Source organism: Drosophila albomicans, chromosome 3 (genome assembly GCF_009650485.2).
Source record: "Drosophila albomicans strain 15112-1751.03 chromosome 3, ASM965048v2, whole genome shotgun sequence".
Classification (NCBI taxonomy): domain Eukaryota; kingdom Metazoa; phylum Arthropoda; class Insecta; order Diptera; family Drosophilidae; genus Drosophila; species Drosophila albomicans.
In genome coordinates, this window is record NC_047629.2 from 27,827,179 (window position 1) to 27,850,486 (window position 23,308).

The following is a 23,308-nucleotide window of genomic DNA, read 5'->3' on the forward strand; positions in this document are numbered from 1 at the left end:
ATTTTTACTCATAGTTTGTGCTCTTGTACTATACTACAACAAATGGTTTCGGTTGCTCTTATTTTCTCTTCGTTTCATTTCGTTTGTTTTTTGGACATTTTCAAGGTACAATTTGAATTGATTTTATTTTTTCTTTATTCCATATATTTAAGTTTTTCGTTTTTGGTTTTTTTTTTATTTATTTTTCACTTTTAATTTTCGTTAAAATGTTGGCACTGTCGCAAAATTCTAAACATTGATGAAAAAATTCAACACTCAGATATACAATATACAATATGTAAAATTGTGTGTGTGTTACTTAAGTTTAAAAACGCACTCCCGCTCAGCTGCCACGCCCCCAAAATGCAGTGGGGCGACTTTATAACAAATGCGCTGCCAAGCAGCTAATTTCGTTTCCGTATATTTTCACATGTAAAATGTCTGAATGGAAAATGCAATTTTCAATTTCCAAATTCCTTTTCATACACTTCAATTTTCAACTCGTTTCGCGCACAATAATCAGCAAACATTTATTAATTCTTTTGTTATTTAAGTTTAATAATCGTGAATTATTTTTACTTTTTCAAAATGGTCAACACACAAATTATTCATATTCGTATGTTCCGCAATGAAGGGACTTTATAAGGTTTATTTAATTCTTGCCATTATTATTTTTTGTTTCTTACTGACTGAGGCATTTAACAATTAAATGGCTTTGATTGCAAACATTTAAATGACTTATTTAAATTTGCATTTCATTGGGCTCAGAATCCGTAGGGTTTTAGGCAAATCGTGTGCGCTTACAATGAAGGAACTCGTTCCGTTTTAGCTGCCTTGTTTTTCTTAATTGTTTTTATCAATATCAAAAACGTTGTCCACACATTTTGTGATTTAAAAACATCAGACTGTTTTGTCATAAACCTTGCAATGAATCTGTTAGTTGGGAATTGCTTATAAACCCAGCATTAATAAGACAAGTTTGGATCGGGGGCTGTCAAATATTACACGAGCTCCTTAACATCGAGATTATTAACTTGTTTTTTCTAACAAATTTGTAATAAACTCTGAATTTGGTTTTATTGGGTATTCATTTGTTTATTTTTAACACCAAGTTTAAATACAAATTATATCAGCGCGGTTGACGGCTGACAAAAACTTGCAGAGCTGTTGATAACAACAAGCGCGTCATACGTGGCGTATGCGTTACCTATGTCAAATTCCTGAACTTACCATCACAAGTATTTCGACTGTACTGCACTCTGGTCATCTGACTCCTCCATCTTCACCTCCACTATAAAATCTGTACAAACATTATCAAGTTAAACTCCCGATTTGTTAATCCATCTCTTGATCTTCCAAAGTCAAATGTTCTTAGTCTCTTCGAGCCAAGTCTCTGCTTTGCCAAGCTCGACGCCATGCCGAACTTTAGTTCTACAATTTAATCTTCAACTTTTCGGTACTTATTTTCGTTCGTTTCAATAGATTTCGTTTCTATTGAATGTATGTTTGTTTCTTCCCCATTTTTATAATATTTTCTTTTGCGCACAGCCTTTTTTTCGAAATATTTCTGCTTTGTATTTTACATTTTCTTTCATTAATTTATTTTTGTTTTCTTTTTGAATGGTCACCTTATGAACCATTGTTATTCGTGATGACGACACCTGATAAATTTTTGTACCAACATTCATCAAGGACTTGCCTTTTTCTTCTTCATCTTAATCTTCTCAATCTTTGCACGTTTCAACGTTCGTTTTTTAGAATATATTTTTCAATTTGTTTCTGTTTTTTGTTTGTCTTCGTTAAAACTCTTATTAGCTAGACAAAAAGTAAATATTGCAAAAGAAAAAAAACAAACAAGACGAACAAACCGTTAATTAGGCGCGCCTTGAGGCTTCTTTTTTTTGTTTAGTTATATTCAATTTTAAGTTTCTCTTTTATGCTCTGCCTCCAATCTTCGTCAGTCCCCCGAGGTCGTGTTTCTGACATTTTCATCTTCTTTTTGTTTTTTGCGTTGCTCAAAATAATAATAAATATCTGCTTCATCGTTTTGTTGTTTATTTCGCATTTTTAGTATTTAATAATCTGCTTGCAACTTCAACTTTTGTGTGTATCATTTTTACATTTATATGACTTGGCTTTTCCATATATTTATATCATAGAATATATATATATAAATGGTTTTCTTAATCAAATTGTTTTTCGTTTCTTTTGTATATAACAATTACACATTTATTTAGTAAAATTAAAAAAAAACTATGCGCCTAAAAACAGTTTTGTAAAGTTTAAACTTTATAAATAACGCGATTTCATAATTCTGTTTCTGTTTTGTGTATTTTCTCTTTTTGTATTATTCATTTATTATATTAATATTACTTCATATTCAACTTGTTTTGACTTGGCTTAGGAGTTAATTACAAACATGTACATAAGGTATTACTGTATATGTATATATATATATATATTTGTATATGTATGTAGATATATTATATATAAATATATTTCATATATTCTTTTAGTGGTTGTGTGTGTTTGAATTATTTTCCATTTGCAAATTACTGCGAGACTATTTCTTAATTCATTTTTATTTTTTTCTTGCGTTAGACTTAACTAGAAATTATATCTTATATTTATAGTTATTTTAGATTATTTTTTATGCTTCATATGTATGCGTGTGTGTGTGTGTTTGTTTGTGTTTGTGTTGGACAACCAAAGTAGGAAAAAGAGTTTTGCTTTGTTTTCTGTTTTGTGTTTGTTTTGTGTGATTAGACTGGATTTAAGCCGATCCCTGCTCTTCGCACTTGCTCTTGCGGCCATCCTCGAGGACGTTGACTGGCACCAGCTCAACCACCGAAACAGCCTCGGCTGTGGTTGTTGTGGACGTGGAGGAGCTGGTGGTGCTAGCCGGCGACATGTTGTCCGCATTGCCCGGCGGCGGCGAACTGGTCGCAATTATTGTTGTTGGCGAGTCCTGACATTGATGATGACTACAACTACTATTACTACTGGGTGGCAGCACAAAACTCTTCCCCACAAGCTGATCTCATTTGAGTTCCGTATCCGATGCTGGCGTCCAGCGATCGAATTCAATGCCCGAATCCGGTGACACGCCCGTTGCCTTGGCCAAATGTGCGGCCATAAATCCGCCCGTTTGCATACACTTGCAGTCGGCTGCAATGCAATTGCATGAGAATTTCGAGCCCGAGCGACCGCAGCGGGCGGCAGCAACTAGGCTGGGATTGGCACTCAACGTTGTGGCCGAGGAGCAGCTGGCCACTGACGCCGCCGATGGACTGCCGCCCTCGTCCATGGCCTGACCGTCGGAGCAGGAACTGAGACGCAATTGGCTCTCAAAGGACTGCAGCTGATGCATGAAATGGAAGTTGGGCGACACGTCCGGTTTGCGTGCCCGCACCAGCATGAAGGCATCGTTCAAACTGAGCGCCCGGGTGTGCATCAAATAGGCGAGCGTCACCGTCACCGAGCGCGACACGCCCGCCAGGCAGTGAACCAGCACTGCCGAATTGGCACGACGAGCTTCCTCTGCAAAAACGAATACATATTAGTAATGAATTAAAAAAAAAAATATCTGTTTACTTACCTATAAACTGTATGGCGGCTGGAAAATGCATGGCCACATCCTGGGAATAGTGATCAGTTATGGGTATTTGTAGATACTTTATGACGCCCAGCTGCTCAAACTCATTCGGCAAATCGGGTGTCACATTCAGCACATACTGCAAAAGCAACACGAAATATTATTAGCAATTGTTTTATTTATAATTTATCATCTTTGAACTTACTTTAATGTTGTACTTTTGCAAAGCATTCGAGTCACAGCTGTGCGAGGCGTTGCCCAGAAACAGGCCGGGCACTATTTCAACGGGCACCTCATTGAAATTATGATGATGATGGTGATGATGATGATGTGTGGTGCTCTCGCAGTCCGAGGATTCGCCGGAGCTGCTACATGCCGAATCGGAATGTGGCGTGGAAATGCGTAGCGATCTGCAAAACAAAGTTGTAAAGAAAGAAGGTTATAAATTGTTGGCATAAATGTGGAACAGTCAGAAGAATAGTAGAAAGCACTCTAATAAAATAAATAAGCTTCTTTATTTTGGTCTACAAGATAACTATTAAATAAATAAATAAAACTATTGGTGGCTGCTTTAGTAATAAATAATTAATTTACTATGTAATGTGGTGAGTTCATTCCCAATTTATAATAGTAAAAGTTTCTTTACAATTCTTGTAGATAATTTGATCACATTTTTATAAAACTTTATAGTAGTAATAGAAAATTACTAAGTATCAAATAATTAGTTATCTTTAGTTAATACTTTTCGAACAGATAAATCGAGCGATAAAGATAATCGGTTTTCCTGAAGTCGATTCTATCTCTAGTTAAAAATGTATCTGCTTTAAAAGAAGCTGAAGGAAATACAGCGAAAACCAAACCAAACAATAATTATTCTATCGCTAATTAACCATTTCTTTAAGCAGACATTGAAATTTAAAAATAGCAAACATCATTGAAATTCTGGCGACTAACTCTGCGAAAGAGTTTTTAAAATTTCAATCTTCAAATTATGAATTTGGATCTTAAGTGACACAATATATTACAATATGCTACTCCAGAAGTGTTTTAAAAACTTAAGTGCATGTTGGCACTAAATGCTAGCTAGGAAATATTATTATATTATCGAAATAAATAAATTTCCCTACTAGAATGAGATGGAGCAGAGCGACTCAGGTCTTTAGGAAATAATCTTCAATTATGTGTAATAAATATTCTTTTAAAAAGAAAATAATAATGAACGGATTACCAATTATTATAATTGAATAACTAAAAGAAAAAAGTATTCTTTTAAAATATTTCTAACATCAATTATGTGTCCCCGAATACTATCAAGTTAGTTTCAAATATTATGTCATCAAAAAACTTACCTCAGACCCATCAATTGATCGGCCTGTGTGTTGCGACTAGATTCCATTTCTTTGCTGTGCGCCTGGTTGTCGTCCTCACACCATTCCGGAAATGCTTGATGAAAACTGGAGAAGCCATCTGCAAGCACACACCAAAAAAAATAGAGATACATATGAAACATTAGATACAGATATAGATACTGAGAGAGATACAGATACAGATATAGATACGCAGGTTAAGTTTACTTTTGAACTATGCGGTAAGTTTGTGTTTCGTTTTTTGTTTTGTTATGTTTTTTGTTTGGCTTTTTGTACGCTTGAAAAATATTTCGTTATGCTTGGCCAAGTGTGGCCTTTTGGTCTATGGGTAAGACAACACCTACAGTAGCCACTCCCCCCTATCCCCCTTCCTCCTACCACCTCCCATGAATGTGTTGCTGTGAAGCGTGCGTGAAATTCTTGCAGTTTGTGCGGCTCATTCATAAAAAGAAAGACGCAACGACTTTCAATTAGAAACGGAAGTGGCCGCCATACGAGACCAGAGAAAGACAGACAGACAGACAAAGAGAGAGAAAGAGAGAGAGAAAAGGAAAATCGCGGCAAAACGGAAATGCTGTTTCTATATTTATGCACAAGTATCGCATAAGCCGGCACACAAACTACGAATACGAATATGAGTATGAGTATCTATTCATCCATCCATCCATCCAGCCAGCAGCTACAAGTATGATGACTCGCTGCGAATTGTCATAACACAAAACGGAAGCTTACAATTTCCTACTTGGCGCATAATAAATGCGATTCCGCATTTGAAATTGAGCAAACAGCACAGCACAGTACTGGGAAAAGCCAACACACACACACTCACACACACACAATAATAACAACAACAAAGAGCAAGCAGTGGTTGGGTCAACGGGTTGTATACGTGTTCAACGCCTTGCCGAATATGCGGGCAAACTTGCAGCAGGTAAAATGTAAGTGGGGAGAAGCAATTTCTCGACCCGCACAAGTGTCCAGAGCACTCCAAGAAACAAAATCAGCATCAACATCAGAAGCAAAAGAGCGATCCAAGGGCTATTGGAAAACTCAAAACTGCATTTGATGGCAATTTCCGTTGCAACAGAAAATAGTGGAAAATTGTATTACACAGACCAGCTTCCCTCCCGCTCTCTCCACTCTTCTTCTCTCTCTCTCTCTCTCTGTCTGTTTTGTAGCCCATTTCAAAATGCAAATAAACCGATTGACATGAACAGGACACAAAACGCGGAGAGCGACGTAAGGATGGAACTTCGTCTACATATGAAAATTGAATGCGACTGAAGTGGCGTTAATAGAAAATGGGATATTTCCAATTTTGGACATTTAATCGATGAGCCAAAGCGCTGTCAGTTCTGAGAACGGATAAGGTCGTGTCTAAAGTCTGAAGGTAGTTGAAGAACTCTTCACATTGAGCTCGAAATAAAGTATGTTCCATATGGAGGAATTTATAAATATTTTCAGTATTTTCAAACTTCAAGTTTTTAATAAAATTATCATATATGGTTTCAATTTTAAATTTAAGTTAAATTAAATTGCAGTATTCTTTAAATACCAATTCTATGTATGTAGTATTCTTTAAATACCGATTCCCAACTGTGTTCAGTATTTTTAAATACTGAAAAACTAGTATTTTCAGTATTTTAATTTAATTACACTTTAAACTTTCAGTTTTCAATTAAATAAGATGTTTTCGGTATTTCATTAGTATTCTTTAAATACCGATTCTTAACTGTGTTTAGCATTTTAATGCAAATACTATTTGCAATTTTGGTGTTCATTTCAATTACATTCTTTAAATGCTGAAATTTAAATGTTTGACACTTATATTAAATTTATAACTTAGTATATTAGCAACATTATAGTATATAACATATACTATAATAGCTTAATACTTCTTTTATGTAACCTATTGAGCTTATTGATTTGCAGTTAACGCCTTTTAGCGGGAAATTGCAATTACTTAAGCGCGGCTACCCCAGAAGCATGCCATAAACAATGTTACTAAGTTGATAATTCATTGGAACTACATTACATTCATTGTTTTCAGCAAAAGCTTCCCGCATGCTAAAATCGGCTAAACTTAGTCAGCTACAGTTGAAATATATGCATGTGTGTTTTTTTTTTGTTGTTGTTTCGAGTTATTTTCGAGCTTAATTTGAGGCTGGCTTTCTACCCACATGTGGCGAACTCTGCGGCGCAGCATTTGACAATAGAAATTTTTTTATAAATAGAAATTTATTTGATTTTCAATTGTTGTTTTGGCATAATTTGCGCGTGTTGCGCTTCCTGTTTTTGGGGAGTCGCAACGGACGTTCGTTGTACGTGTCCGGCAGTCTGCTTCAGTTCAACCGAACGGATGAAGGTTGTTCCACAAAATGATTGCGACTGCAACGCACACACACACACACACAGTGCGTCATCCGCCTGGGAGGGGGAGGGGGGAGTGAAACCTGACCGCAGGCCAATTGCGAGTAGGCAAATTAATTAGCCTGGCCACCCAATTGGGCAGAAACTACGATCCAAAACATAGCACAACGAAAAAAAACCCCTCATCCAAATAGAAAACTGTATGAAACTCAAGTCGAGCGACCGCTTGTCTAACTGTTTACGCGACAATAGTGCGCCTACGTCATATCCGTTGTGAGCGAAAGAGAAAGAGAGAGAGAGAGAGCCCATTGGGTCTAATAACTAGGCAAATGTGAATGAATAGCGCTTCAATGCTCTGAGTGTGTGTGCGTGGGCGTATTACATATGCGTGTGCATGTATGTGTGTGTGTGCTGGGTGCTCAAGTTAAGGCACAAGCAAAGTGAGCTAAAAGTTACTTAACTCACGTTTTTGCACCTTGTAGACAACTCTTTGCAAACGGGCATATTGAGGCAGTCAATAGTTAAGATCGAAAAAGATTTGTAGTTTGATATTCTATGCCAAAATTCATATGCCACAAATAACATTGCAATGAATTCTTAACTATGAACAACAATTAATAAATGTTTGGAAATAAGATTTACTTTTCATTTCATAAGTTCAAAAATAGTTAAAAATGTAAATTTGTATGCTACAAAATAGATTTGAAAAGAATATGTTATTGAACATTTAGGCCCTTCTTAAATTTGTTGTGTTTCATAGTGTCAAATTTTGCATAACTACAAATATAAAATATTTGCAAATGAATTTCAAATTTGATATTTTGTACTAAAATTCATGAAATAATTTGCGAAGAATTCCGTAATTATTTCAGCGCACTTTTTTTTAATTTTTAAATCTTAAATGATTATATTTAAGATGTTTGAAAATAAATTTAAGTTTTCAGAAAAGTTCAAGAAATACATATTCAAAATTGATATAGAAAAATATTATTAAAATTGTTGGCATTTTTTCTTAAAGACAACATTTGAAAAAGTGAATAAACCATATTTAAATAAAAATGTTTTTGGAAATAAACGCAACTGCTTCACTTAAGTTCAGGAATAGATAGAATTTGAGATTTTATAAGTAAAGAATACTCTATGCAAAAGCTTATCAAGGAATTCACTATTAATTTTGAAGTTCTTAAAAATATTGTAAAATAAATGCAAAAGAATTTTACAAAAATACAACAATAAATAATAATAAATTCAACTTATTGTTTAAAGACCTTAAGGCTACTCTTCTGACTCCCAGATATTAGGGCATTCATTGAGTACAGCGCACTTGACAGTTGAGCAGACGCCGCAAAAGCTCAGCAAACTGGACGTGTTCTTGCTCATTTTGTTATTTTTGTATTTTTTAACTCACAGACAGACAGACGGGCAGATGGACAAATAAACAGGCGCGGTAGATAAGGCAGAGACAACAAAAAAAAAAAAAGTAAAAATAAAATCAAATGAAATAAAAGCGATAAAAATTATAAACAAACAAACAAATAAATGGCAACAGCAGCAGAGTCGCAGCGAAAACAATGAATGGAAAAAAGACACGATTCCCTCGCTATCTCGTTCACTCTATCGCTCTCTCAATCTAACTGCATATGTCAGTCTCTGTCGCACTCTCTCGCGAGAATATGTTATGGAAAAAGCGAACGAACTGCGACGACGACGACGACGGCGACTTTTTCGCCAGTTGTAAAAACTGCCATGTATTATTTATAATGTTATTTGTAAGTGTGTTTGTTGTAGTTGATGTTGCTGTTGTTGTTATTGTTATTGCCTTAATAAATAAATAATCCAAATTTTGCGCTTAGCATGACAAGCACATCCCGTGGGCGGTGGCTGAAAATATTCCAAAAACAAAAAACACAAAAAAAAAACAAACTCGAAACTCAACTAGCCATGGGTGGGAGACTTTTGGAGTTGTAAGCAGAGTGAGGTTAGAAACCAAGTGAGAGAAGAGTGGTGGAGAGAGGAGTGAGGAGTGAGGGAGAGGGGGACACACACTGTCAAGCTGAAATCCGGTTTTAAAGCCCACAATAGACACAATGACAATAAATAGGCAATATGTATGTATTTTAAGTAGTTTGCGCTTCTCGCGCAGCTCACAAATTGTTAGTGTTATTTATTTATCTTTATTTTTTTTTTCAAGTTTACATTTTTCACGTTTTGAAGGTCGTTTCCACAGTGCTCTTGTCATTATTGTTGTTGCTGCTGTTGCTGTTGCTGTTTATTGTGTGAACTCATCAATGAAACAATACACAGCGAATGCGACAACACAAAACTGTATACTTAGAGAGATACTATATAGCAGATATAATATATGTATGTTGATACAGCAGAGGTAGACTTATATGGTGTGCTGACTGTGTGATAAAACACTTGCGAATATTCATTCGCATTCATTCATTGTGAATGTGAATGACGATAAGAGATGGCGACCTTTGAAATTGCTTTTCTTTTTAATTTTGTCAACAATATTTTGTGCATAGTTTTTGCTTCAGCTGATGCTTCATATGCTGATGGTGTTGGCAATTAACTTTGGCTGTGCATTCTAATATTCTTGCGCTTGCCACTCAATCAATCAATCAATGAGGCTGTAATCAATCAACTTGACTATTTAAAATGTCAACTGATTGCGGTGGGTGAAGCAAAAAACAAAAAAAAAAGGAGAGCGACACATAAAAACATTGTGTGGCAATTTCTTAACAAATTAATTTTACATGCGCGCTGCTGACAAATGGCAAAAAAAAAAGGAAAAAGTCAAAGGCAACGAGGGAAAAGCCCTCGAAGAAAACGCAAAGTTAACTCAACAACTTTTTGTTGTGCAATGCATTAAATAAATTCTCATCAAAGGCGGAAGTGGCAGCGTCATTAATATGGTTTTGCCTTTCGCTTTTCCATATTTTTTAAGCCACCCCGCAGCCCGCCCTCTTGCATTTCCCATTTGTTTATACGGCGGGCGGCTAAAAAAAATGTTGCTCCAAAAATAAGCACAGCCAACGCTGGAAAATTTGGGGCGTCTGTGGAAATGTAAACAAAATGGGGCCATTTCGGGTTGTTTCTTTGCGCTTCTCTGTATTTTTTGTACACTTTTTTTTTTATATATATGCGAGAATATGTTTTTTGTACGACAAATACATGTGTGCATATCGCCCGATTATCTGTCGAGTGTTGTTGTTGTTGCTGTTGTTGTATGATGCCCCATTCTGAGTTCTGAGACCGCCAGACTCGAGACTCGAGACTCTCAGTGTGACTCATTGACAAATAGCATTGAACTGCAGGCGATGTTCGCCGTTTGTCGGCTGTTTCATTCATGGAGCATGGAGCCAGCCGTGCTATATACTTGCTTCTTATGTATCGCTATATACATCTATATACACGTATATATATATTTATAGTACGCGCCATTGTGCAACACATGGCTGACTGCATTTGCTATGATCGAGTGAGTGAGTGACTGAGGGGAGCACAAGGCGGAGCGGGGAGGGGGCTGGGAGGAGTGTTGGCTTTGGGGTGGCATATGCATGAACGCATAGGCGGAAGCGTGCTTAACAAACAGAACGCCGCCATGGCCACACACATGGCGTATGCGTAATATTGATTTTATTCCTCGTTCATATGCACATGTGTGTGTGTGAGTGTGTGAGTGGTATCCACAAACAAATCCTTATGACAAACAGAGCAAATGCGTAGCTAAACAGCAAAAGAGGCATTATCGAAAACGAAAACTATTTGGAATGCATTTAGCGGCGGATTCCATGGCATCTGCTCATGCATGGCATAAAACCATTAATACACTCTATATACTTTGGGCATGCCAAGCGGCCATTATTCCATTTGAAACAGTTTCAGAATTTATGTGGAAATTCCACTGAAGCAGAGACCACAACAATGCAAATGGGAGTAAATGTATCACATCATCAATTATTTCGAACGAATTGCATTTCGATAGCAAATTTGACGTCTGTGCATCGCTAGTTGTGGTTATCGATTAAACTCGCGCTGCGATAACACCAAATTCGCAAAGCGATAACTTTGCCCACACACATCAATTAAGCAGTGTGTGAGTGTCAGCGTGTGTGTGTGTATTGCATGTGGATCCCATTCCACTGTTTGAGCACTTGACGTAACGACGTCGACGTCGACGTCAACGTCGGCAGTTACAACAGCAGCCAGCAGCCAGCAGCAGCAGCAGCGACAACGACAACAACGCCCACGCGACATAAACACAACGACAACAAGGAGAACAAGCAAGCAAAGCCGCTGAAACCACCTACGGTCATAATACCAAAAATGAACGTGGCTTAAATTGTATTTGCAACAACAAAAGCAACAGAAGCAGCAGCAGCAGCAAACAACAACTACAACGCGCATAGCACAACAGAAAAAAAAGTAACCAAAATTCTACATAAAGCAACGCCCGCGCTCACCAAAATATTTATTGGGAATGAGAGAGGTGCGAAGAGAGACAAAGAGAGCGAGAGTGAGACAAAGGCACAAAAGCGAGAGCTCAGCTCTGAGCTCTGAGTACAAATTTTAGCATAGACAAAAACCGGCGCACAGCTTTTGCTTATATTACTGCTGTTGCTGCTGCAGTTGGTGGACTTTGGGGCGTGTACACCTGTTATACACACACACATACACATACACACAAACATTGGCACACAAACATAATTGCTGAAAATGAAAGAGAGTTTGCTTTTACATAAGCCGATGTTGTTGTTGCTGGTTGCTGCTGCTTGCCTTCAAAGTCGAACGCGGCGCCCAAAATGCCAAAATGCTTTTTATGAATGAATGCGCAGCGAAAGAAGAAAGAAAAAAACTATGCGCACATGGTGAAAGAAAGCAAAAGATAAAAGGCAAAATGGCAACGAAGAGTGAAACGGAGACAGAGAGACAAAGCGAGACAGCACGACGACTTTGTGAATAACGGACAAAGCTTAGCACGCAACTATTTGTTAAATGGCAATTTTGCATTGAAAATGAGACGCACACACACACACAAACACAACAAATGCGACAAATACATATGTATAACAAATGAGGAAAAAAGTCATGGCCCCGTGTGTGTGTGTGTGTTTGTGTGTCTTTAGAGTCTTTCATTCCATTTCCATGCCATTCATGCATTCAATTGAATTCGTTGCCACATTTTTAGTCAATTTAATGCAATTTGCACACAGCAACTGTCAAAGCGAGAGAAAGAGAGAGAGAGGGAGAATGCGAGGTGAGCTTTAAAGCTGACAGCAAGCGGACGTTCGACATAATTTCCAGCAAACTGCGATGGCTTCCGCATTGGCAAAGCTGAGATGCTAAAATGCCGCTCGTCAGTTGGTCAGTCGATCTGTTGCACAGCCTCTTAACTAGCCAACCACTCGTTCTACATTGTTGCACATGCTAATCGCTGTGCCACAGTCACGTTGCAAGTGTGAGAAGCGGCAAACAGTAGCGACAAAAGCTGCGAGAGAATTTGAAGTATAATTGAGGAAAAGAATGCTACTAAATTATCCAACTATAATGATATATTAACTAATTTAAAAAATTAGTTATCTTTAAACTTAAATAGCAAAATTTATTAAATTGCTTGTGAATAAATTCTCTCTAGAAATTAGTTTTCTAAAATTCTTAAACTAAAAAATCGTGTGATCTATTTCTGAGAATTTTTCCTTGCAACTCTTAATTATCGATTTCTGAGCATTTAAATACCACATAGATAACATAAATTAATCCTTTTTCTACTTGACGTCATCTAATTTTTGCTATGCCAACCAATCATAGACTTAAATTACAACCAATCCCAATTTGCTTTATTTCTTCGCTTCATTTAATATTTCCCAGTTGGCTTAAATTGCCATCGAGTTCTTTTGATGGCATATCAAGAGCGAGTTTACTGCGTCGCATAAGCAAATATCTTTCGGCGTTTGCCAAACAATTAAAGCACGTTAGCATAAAAATCTCCAACCATCAACGATAGACCCAAAACATTTAAGACTAATGACAGAGTTTATATTGCTTTTGTTTTTCTATTTTTTCTTGTTTTTTTTTTTGTCTTTGTCGTATACGCAATATTTGAGGGGGTTTCTATTTGTTACTGTTGTTGTTGTTGCTGCTCATCTCGTGGCTGCTGCGGTTCGGCGTGTTATTCTGGCCAAAATGTCAAACTGCGTAAGCCAATCAATCAAAATGTAAATAAGCAAAAAGGACCTATATTTTGGTGGGTATCCCCACGCAGCTTATACCAATAGAAGAAAGGCAAGGAGGGAGGTCGTCGGGTCTATCTCTCTATGTAGGTCCTGGCCTTTGAGCAGCTATAAATAACACGGAGCAGCTTTCGAGGTATTAGTCGAGAACGTCCTGCGGGACCTTTTTGCCTTGGCTAGCTAGCTAGCTAGCTGGCTTTTTGGCTGTGCGTTCTGAAAGCTGCCGCACATTATTAATTAATTATGTATAATTTTGTAATTGCATGAAATTTGGCAACGTTGCGCCCTCCAACCCGACGCCCACGCAAATTCACGCACACCAACTTTACAGTGCCGAAATGATACAAAAAAAATGTAGTTGAGCTAGCAGGAAAGAGAGGGAAAGGATGAGAGAGAGAGAGAGCATAAAATCCCGGATAATTGAAACTCTGTTCGTATCTCTCACAGCGAGAGAGAGAGAGAGAGCGAGCATCCGTAGCTGTAACTGTTAAACGTTGTATCTACAGCAGTAAATCTGTATCTGTATCTGCATCTGCAAATGTATCTGTATCTCTGTGTGTGTGTGTGAGTTTCCGAATGTTTTCGGCAGTAAGTGGTGATTGGGGCTGGTGGAGATTGGCAAATGGGGTCAAGTTTAATGTGCAGCTTCCTGTTGCTGTTGCTACGATAATTGCAGATGGATTAGCTCTCGCCTCGTTGCCTCGCCCGGGGCATGCAACAAGTGCAGTAGCAAAAAGCGAGACAGAGAAAGAGCGAGCGAAAGAGAGTGAGAAGGAAATGCCAGAGAGTTGGAGTCGCATTTTATATCAAATTTATTGATTTTCCGTTCGGACATTTCCGTTGCTGAGTGCCCCACGCGCCAGTTATGCAAACAACGACAATGTACGACTTGCAGATACCCTGTAAATGTTCTTCCCTTGTTGGGAAATAGTTGCAAGGCTTTACAGTTCACGGACTAATGCATAACAAAGGGCAAAACAACAACAACAACAATAATAATAATAACAAGAACAAGAAGAGTAAGAAGCAGAGCATACACAGTAGCAGTTCCAACCATCGTCATTTACTCAGAATGCGCCGCCATTGAGCAACGTGCCCAGAATTTCATTTCGAAATGAAATGGCAAAAGCGCACAACAACAACATGAAGAGGAACGAGAACACGAAGAAGCAGAAGACAGCAAAAGCAGTAAAACAGCAGTCAGGGAAGGGGACGAGGGGGGCAGCATTTATAAATATTGCATTCGAGGCAGATGAAAACATGAATTGAGCAACGAATGTGCAACAAAGGACCAAAGCAACTCAGCTGAATTCCGTCGAAGGCTGTTAAAGCTTCTAAAGAAACGAACGCAGCACTTAGCAATACTCTTGAATAAGATTCCATTCCATTCTTTACGCTCCTAATAAATGAAATTCCATTGTTATCTACGCATATTTCAAGCAGTGCATTATTAGTTTGAAAAGTAAGTTTCTCATTAAATTCCAACATTACATTGTATAATGCAAATAAGCTATTTCTCTAGTGGTTTTTGGTTTCCCAACATTTGCTTCACATAATTCAGCTAGTTTTTGAAATTTCCGTTCTGAATTCCATTAGTTTAAAGTTCCATCATTTGCATTCTCATAAAGTTAACTTGAACCCAACAAAAAATGCGTTACGATAAATTTCAATAAAATATAAATTTTCAAAAGTTTAGGGACAATATTTTCGGTTGCCTTTCGAGCTGCTCCCAAAATGCAGAGAAAAGCAGCACAGCAGGAGATGTTATGCGGGGGTGGAGGAAGGGGCGACGCAACAGGATGGCAACTGTCAAGGGGGCACCAGCAATGTCATTGGATGCGTACCACGAAGCAGAATGAGCAGAGCAAAGGGAGAGAGTGAGAAGTTTGAGCGTTTGTGTTTGTGTGCGAAAGCATCGAACAGAAGCAGCACAATATCAGCGGGGAGTAATATAGAATGGAATGTACAGATATTGAACGTTCGACTGTGCACACACAAAAACTAAGCAACCTTAAGATAGAAAAGGAAATCTATGATTGGTAATGTTTAGACCACAAAAAAAATACAATTAATTATCGATATATTCACGTGTGGATCGTAGGTTTGCACACGTTACAAGACGAGTATTCTGCATTTATTATGGCACACACACTCTCTCTCTCTCGTCTTTCCTTTCCGTCTTGGCTACAATTCCCGTTACAGATCTCACCCATTTTTTCCCCATTCATTTGAGCGTCTACTAACAAGAACAAGAAGAGCTCAGCTCAAAACTGCATTCATCGCTTGCCTTAAGCAGAGACACGAACCACACACACACGCACAGAGCACGCATACCACAAAATACAACTTGCATTAAAAAAAACTAACAAACAGAATCATTGTCGCTCTGTTGCTGTCCCATTCACACTCACACACACACTGGCACTCGTACCCTTTTGCTCCATCTACTGCTTCCACTTCTTCTTCTGGTAGCTGCTGCTGTCTCGTTTGGAATCCGCTGCTAATTTGCACTTTGATGAAATGCGTTCGTTCATGTTGTCGTTGTTGTTGCTGCTGTTGTGGTTGCCTTCGCTTGCTGCTGTTATTACTGTAGATTTATGCATGCAAGCGCACAGCGACGTCTACAACAACAACAACTTTCAGCTCCATTTCATTTCGATGCCGCCTTTTCACACAACCACACACACATACATATGTATGTTTGTTTGTGTGTGTGTTTGTCTTGCTCCTTTTTTGCGCCGCAGCACAAGCATAGCAAATTCAATCGTTCTTGTCTTCGCTTTATATTGTTTTTTTTTTCTTTTTTTTACTTTGTTTGCTAATTCCAAGAATACAACAACAATTTACGCGTTCGTCGGCTCCCCCGCCAAGGCAGGCGAGTTGCTTGGAATAGGGATAGGCAGCAGCATAAGTGGGAGGGAGAGGACCAGAGTCAAACGTCGTCGTCGACGTCGTCATCGTTTGTATTTCGCAATGCGCCACTGATTCCTCGACTCTTTGACTCTTCCCCCATTCTGCGCTTTTGTGTTTATGCTATGTGCAACAGCAACAACTGCGACAGAAACAACAACAACAGCTACGCCCTGGAACTTCCGCTGAAGTCATGCGAGGAACGCTGAGGTATGCAACACTACAAAATACCCCAACACGCCCTCGCACTTCTTTTTTGCGTACTTTTGTGCTTTTGACCGGAAGTCACTCGCCTCGTCGTCTTTTGCCGTCAATATTTTTTATTTTGCAAATATTTGCACACACTGTTTGCCGTAAGAGTGTGTGCGTGTGGCGGTCGGTCGATTACACAGCCTCCGCTATCGCAGGTGGCGGCTCTGAAGCAAGTCAATGTGGGTCTCGCCGTTAGGCGGCTGCTTAATTAAAACCCACACAAACTTTGACCCAAATCCAGCGACAAAAATCTTGTTGCTGTTGTTATTGTCTGTCTGTCTGTCTAAGCATCAGCCGTAGGCCGAGAGTATTTCGACCAACAAACCGACAGACCAACAAAACCAAAAACCCAACCAACTAACTCCAACTGTTCCGTTCCAGCTGTCCAATGTTGTCAAATGATTTTTTTCTTTTCGACTACCTTCATGACAACGTGTGTGCGAGAGTGTGAGATTGCTGTATAAGACGCCAACGTAAGTGATGCTGTGTCTGTCTGTTCGTCTCTGTCTGTCTCAGTGTGTCCACTTTGCATGTGGGCAGCAGCAGCATTGTGGTTGTTATTGTTGTTGAAACCTGTGTGCACAGTGTGATGATTAAGCCGAAACTCAAGTGTTTTATTATTTTTGTGAATGATCTCTCTCGCATTAAATTCTAGGGTTGGCCAAATTCAATTTTGGCAACTGGTATGACACATGAAAATGTCGCTGAATAAGAAATGCAATTTTCAGACTGCTACTGTTTGCGCACTACTGTTTGACTACACTACACTCTCTCTCTCTCTTTCCCTCACTCTGAATGCAGTTCAAATTCAGCCGAAAAAAAACTCAGCTATGCATTGCTATGTAGCCAAAGGCGTTTGCGTTTTTTTCGGTGAAGGCAGACGAGTTGCAAACTGTTGTAGGAGCTTTTAGGGGAGAGCGAGAACGAGAATAAGCGCAGCATCGTCTGATGAATTATCATCAAATTGTAATGAGGCAAGCTTCGGCCTTGGCCACAGAGATATGAATACACAAACGTGCTGCCGCAGCTTTGGCTTGTGAGAAGATGCCACGTGTTGGGTTGTGTTGTGTTGTGGAAAGAAATCGAGGCGCAAGCAGAAAGAAAACTTGTGAAAATTGTTTAGGCCCAAAAACAAAATTAAAGCAAGTTGTCCACAAATGAGGCAAACAACTCTCCAATGCTGCAGCAAGTCGACAAATATGTAGAGGAGAGCTGTTGGCAAGTTGGGAAAATGCGAATGCGGCGTTGCGACGCGTGGAAATGCATACCACAGACTTGGTTTTTATGGCGACAACGCGACGTCGCAGTTGCAGTTGCAGTCGCAGTCACAGCAGCAGTAGAGCATGCGCAGCCAGGCAGCCAAGCATTTCTATAAAAGGGTCGACGATGCAGCAAAGTCGCAGACGCAGCAACGCACAGACAGAGTCTGACTCGTGGAACAGTGGAGCAGCTTTGTATCCGCCTGGCTATAAAAAAAGAAGCAGAAAACACACACACACACATACAGACAAAAAAAAGAAGAGAACCAGAACCAGACGAGTTCTCCCGACAGACATTGGCCTGTGTCTATAATTTGAACTCAACTTCCAACTCCCCAATAAAAGTGGCAGCAGTGGCGACGTCGCCGTCGCCGTCGTTGGCGTCGGCATCGAAGTCGACCGCAACGCATCGTTCGTTGACTTTACGTTTGCTAGGGTCAGCGCAGAGAGCGAAAGAGAGAATGAGTGTTGATCATGCGATGGGTTTGAAACTTTGCTAAATCTAATTGAATTAAATTTCGTGCAACGGAAGCGCTTAGTTTATGAAACTCAACTCAACGATTACTGTCTGTGTGCACTGCACATTGTGTGCACTCTCTCTCTCACACACTCTCTGTCTCTCCCTCTCTCTCTGTCGCTCTGTTGTCTCTTTGGCATAACTGTGCCACTTGCCCCCATATCTTAATTGTTTTAATTCTGAGAAATGCATACAAAGTGGCATTTAATTAAAATAAATTTCGCATCAGCAGCATCAATGTGCATAATGCATCCGGACTGCCTTAATAAACTTGCTGCTGCTGCTGCGTACAATCCTGCCACAGTCGTTGCCACAAGCCCTGCCTCAGCCTGCAACAGACAAGCGGAAAGACAGAAGCACACAAGAGAGCCGCATAATTGCCCGACTTGATTAAATTTCAAGGTTAATTAGCGGCCTGAGAGAGTGAGAGAGTAAGCGAGCTGCCGAACTGTGGCGGCTTGTGGCAAGCTTTGTGTTGCCAACTTGGCCAGCGCCTTTTTGGGCTGTCACAAAGGGAGACAAGATACAGATACATTTGTATCTTTGACTGTCCTTTAATACAAGTTGACGCTGTCGCTAAAACGCTTTAGACAAAGGTTATTAATCGCATTGCCACGATTATTATCCATATCGATTGCGTGCCGTCAATTCCTGCAATTCATTATCACATTCCAGCCATAGATACATCAAGGCCAAACTAACATACAAACATATACATATGTGTATGTAAGATATATTGTATTATTCATATTGTATATTGCGATTTACCATTTGCATTCACAGAATGAGAAAAAAATGTGGAGAGTCAACACTGCGACTTCCCGAACCCAACTCCGACCCCCCCGAACGATAAGATAAGCCAACTTTCGGAACCGGGAATGAGAATGGGAATGGGAATGTGAATGTGAATTGGTTTGCAATAGAATGCTTCTTATCATCTACCTACCTATGTATATACACAAATGTATGTATAGCTAGTATGTATGTACATTTATGTAGTTATATACCAAATGAAAAATGAGAATGAAATACACGGAAAATGGTCATCGGAACAATGCGACGACGACATCATTAAGTGCAACGGATTTGCAACAATGGCCGGCCACTTGAAGCATCCTTTTTATGTTTTTATGGTGCCTCAAACAAGGTGCCAGAAATTTCACATTTCCTTTTTGGAAACTCTCGGGTTAGTCCCCGGGAAATTCCAGTCATAAAAATCTCTTTCGCGCGTCCCTTTTTGGCTAATTACCGGTGTGTTGCTGTTGCAGGTAGAGCATAAGGATCAGCGGCTCAGTTCTAGGCTCTGTGGCTCCTCGACGTCATTGCGACCTTATGTTATGCTAATTTGCTGCCTTTTTCTTTTTGGGAGAGTTCTATTTTGGAAACGTGTAAATAAAAAAGCAAAGTTTTGGCGGAGAGAAGGTGGGGAGGGGGAAGACTCTAGAGCCGGTCCATTGCTTGACGCCCTATTGTCAATTTGCGATATTAGCACGCTGAATGGAACGTGCGTACGTCAGCTACGGGAAGCTTTTTTTCGGCCTATGAACGGGAGGGGGCAAAGGAGCAGAGGGCGCAGCACAGACAGCTGCGAACGGAAGGGGAGCAACAACAACAAACAACACAACATACACACACACACAAACATACGCATTGGGGCGCTTGTAAGCGAGCGGAAATTGAAGTGATAAAAATAAATATGAAGCCAGAGTCGGTCGACAGTAGAAGCAGAAGCAGCAGCAGCAGCCAGATAATTATATATTCCTTCTAATACATATAGACACACACATATTTACAATGGATATAATGGATTTTCTCTAGCGATTTATGCGGCTTGAAAGCATAGAAGGGCTTGGGCGTTAACTGAGACAACTTTAAAAATGAATAAACATAAAAAGCATATTTATTGAAGAACTCGAGATTTTATGGCAGTAGATTAACGACTCTTTAAAGATACATCCAATATGCTTCTCTGAAGATGTGCTAAACTTAAGATTAAAGACACATTTTTCTCAGAGAGACGCCTTTTAATTTAAAATTCTATCGCAAGCATTAGTTTCATTCGATTAAAAGCAGTATAAAAACGTTTTTCAATGATATTCACTTTTTGTTTGACGGTAGAGAGATTAGCACTTTTCCAAATTTCTAATCAGCTCTCAGCTGTTTATTTTATTCGTGAAACTGCCAGCTTAGCAATTTGTCAATTTCTTCTAGAATGCTAGAAATTAGTTCCCTTTTAATACACCTGATAATCTACACTATCTAGCATGCCGCTAGCATGCATTTTCTGGTGAAATCAATTCAGAGAGCGCACAAAAAATTCCGGCACCCAAACAAGTTCAAAGCGTCAAATTAATTTATAGGCGCCGCTAAAATGTTCCTAGACTCTTAAGTATTTGAGTAAGCTATTTGAAGATCATTTTATAGTACTCGTCTGTCTGGTTGTCTGGTTAGCTGGCTGTCTGACTGATCGACTGACCGACCGGCTAACCGACTGACTGTCTATGTCATTAATCTATTCATAGACCTGGCGCTACGCTTATCAGCAGCCCATACACCTTATAGATCTGAAAAAGATCTCTCATGTCTCTCGCGCTCTCTCGGTTTTTCCTCAATAAACATTTCATAAGTGTTCGTTCGACTAATAATAACATTTATAATAATAATAATGCATAAAATACCGAGCAGCGAGTGTGTGTTTATTTATGGCATATTATGATTTGTTGTTTAGCATTTCTCATTTGTTTTGATTTCGTGCTAAAAATGCCGCAACAAAAATAAAACAGAAATGCGTAAGGCCAACAAAAAAAAAAGAAACCAGAAAATAAATAAATATTTTCGTTTGCTATTGTTTAACGGGGCAATTTGTATTTGTATATTTTATTTATTGCTGAAAAATACTTGTGACTTGGGCTCAGGAATTTCAACACACATCGTACAACAAGAATTCCAAGTGGTTTTCCCTCTATGATTTATGAACTCACCTTGCAGCGCCACCACGCGACATCCGTCCTGTTTGAGTCGACGATGGAGCACATTGATTGTTGCATCGTTGCCATTGCCAAACATTGCACCGGCAACATCTTGAGGCTGTTGTTGTTGCGATTGGTAGCCAGAGACGCCGACATCGTTGTAGAGTATAAAGAGACTGACGTTGTAGCCCATCTGTATGCGAACCTTAAGCTCGGGCGATTTGATTGTGGAGGCCAAATCGATCTTGCCTGCGGCAAAGCGTCGTAACATTATGCTCGGTATGCTAAAGTTAACAGCGCTGCGAATGTGCGACTCGCTGTACTCTTGAGAGCCGCGACAGTCGAGTATGATCAGCTCCTTGGCATCGTAGCTGGTTCTCAGCTCTGATTGGAGCCACTCTTTGGTGCAGTACTCGTATTCGGTTTCCGGCATCTTGAAAGCTTTTTTTTTTCTTCAGCACACCAAATACTCTCCACTCACAACAACAATAAACTCAAAAACTCTACGCGACTTAACTTCGACTGTTGACTTTAACTCTCCGCTCTCCGGTCTCCACTCTCAAGTGTTTCTAGTTTTTGTTTTTGTGTTTTTTGGGTAACTTTTTCACAAACTTTACAACTTTTGCTTACAACAAAAAAAGTTTACATCATCTGCTGCGGCTGCTGCCAGGCGCACATTTTTTTTTTTTTTTTTTTTGTGTATTTCTGCTGCTTCTGCTTTGCTTTCCTTTTTGTGTTGTGCTTCTCACTCGCATACAAACATACACACAACACACATACACACACGCGCACGCAAACGCAAGCAAGCAAACGAAACACAATTTTTTCTTTTCGTTTTTTACAATTAAATCTTTTCCAGCAACTTTTTTTTATTTGGTGTGTACTGTTTTCACTCGGCTTTTGGTTAAATATAGTATTAGAATTGCATTTGTTTATTTGGCATTAGTTGTTTAAGTTTACACTGTGTTTTTGTATCGCACTCCAATTCTTTTTCGTTCGTTTCGCTTCTTTTTTGTATTTATTATGTTTTGTTGTAGGCTCTCACACACATTCACACGCACACTAGCCCGCCAAATCACTACCGTGTATGTATCGCTGTAACTGTATGTGTGGTGTATGTTGAGCAAATGAAATAAACAGAGCCTAAAAAAACGCGCACTGACCGACACAACGAACAACGTGCGAGCGCGCCACAAGCGACAAGATACAGATACGCTGAAGGAATGAAAAAATGGTTTACAGCGCTAGTCGAACGAACAGGCTTCTGTTAGCTGCACCGCTGTTAAACGACTGCTCTCATCTGCTGTTATTGCGTTCGTATGTTATCTCACTCTAGCGCTGAGCATTTATGCAGCAGCTACCTCACTGCAAATTATTTCTTATGTATGTGCATATGTATGTATGTATGTGTGCGCTGTTCTGCTGCTCATCTTGAGGTGTTTCCATACTGTTGTACTCAGCAAGTGCTGTTATCGACGTGTTAAACTCTACATCGTATACTTGTCGGCTCTGTTAAAGAACCTGAGAGCGTAAACACTGCGCCCCGATAGCCCAGCAGGTAATGTCAGCATGGAAAATGTGCTGAAATGCGACATTAAATATTCCACGCCGAAAACGTTATGCTGGTGAACAAATTGATGAATATAATATTTAAATTTTTATTCAAATTAATTATAATTTTATTTGTATAGTACAATTGTTGTTTCAATAAATATTTGTTGCGTTTCGAATATAAAGTTGAAAATTCCTGCTGTGGCAACACTCAAACCAAATCGGTAGCCTGCAACAGCAGCACCCACATACAGACGCATAAAGAGAGAACAAGAGATTTACAGAAGGTGAGCGTGCACA

General features: G+C 39.2%; 1 protein-coding gene across 1 annotated transcript; it reads right to left on the reverse strand.

The window, feature by feature from the left end:
• Positions 1-166: 166 nt before the first annotated feature.
• Positions 167-22,689, reverse strand: LOC117569552 (dual specificity protein phosphatase Mpk3). Its single transcript, XM_034250759.2, has 5 exons — positions 21,470-22,689; positions 4,924-5,041; positions 3,780-3,984; positions 3,578-3,713; positions 167-3,519 (listed from the first exon to the last, which is right to left on the reverse strand). Exons 1-5 carry the CDS (start codon positions 21,888-21,890, stop codon positions 3,020-3,022), a joined length of 1,380 nt encoding a protein of 459 aa, XP_034106650.1. The 5' UTR covers positions 21,891-22,689; the 3' UTR covers positions 167-3,019.
• Positions 22,690-23,308: the final 619 nt, after the last annotated feature.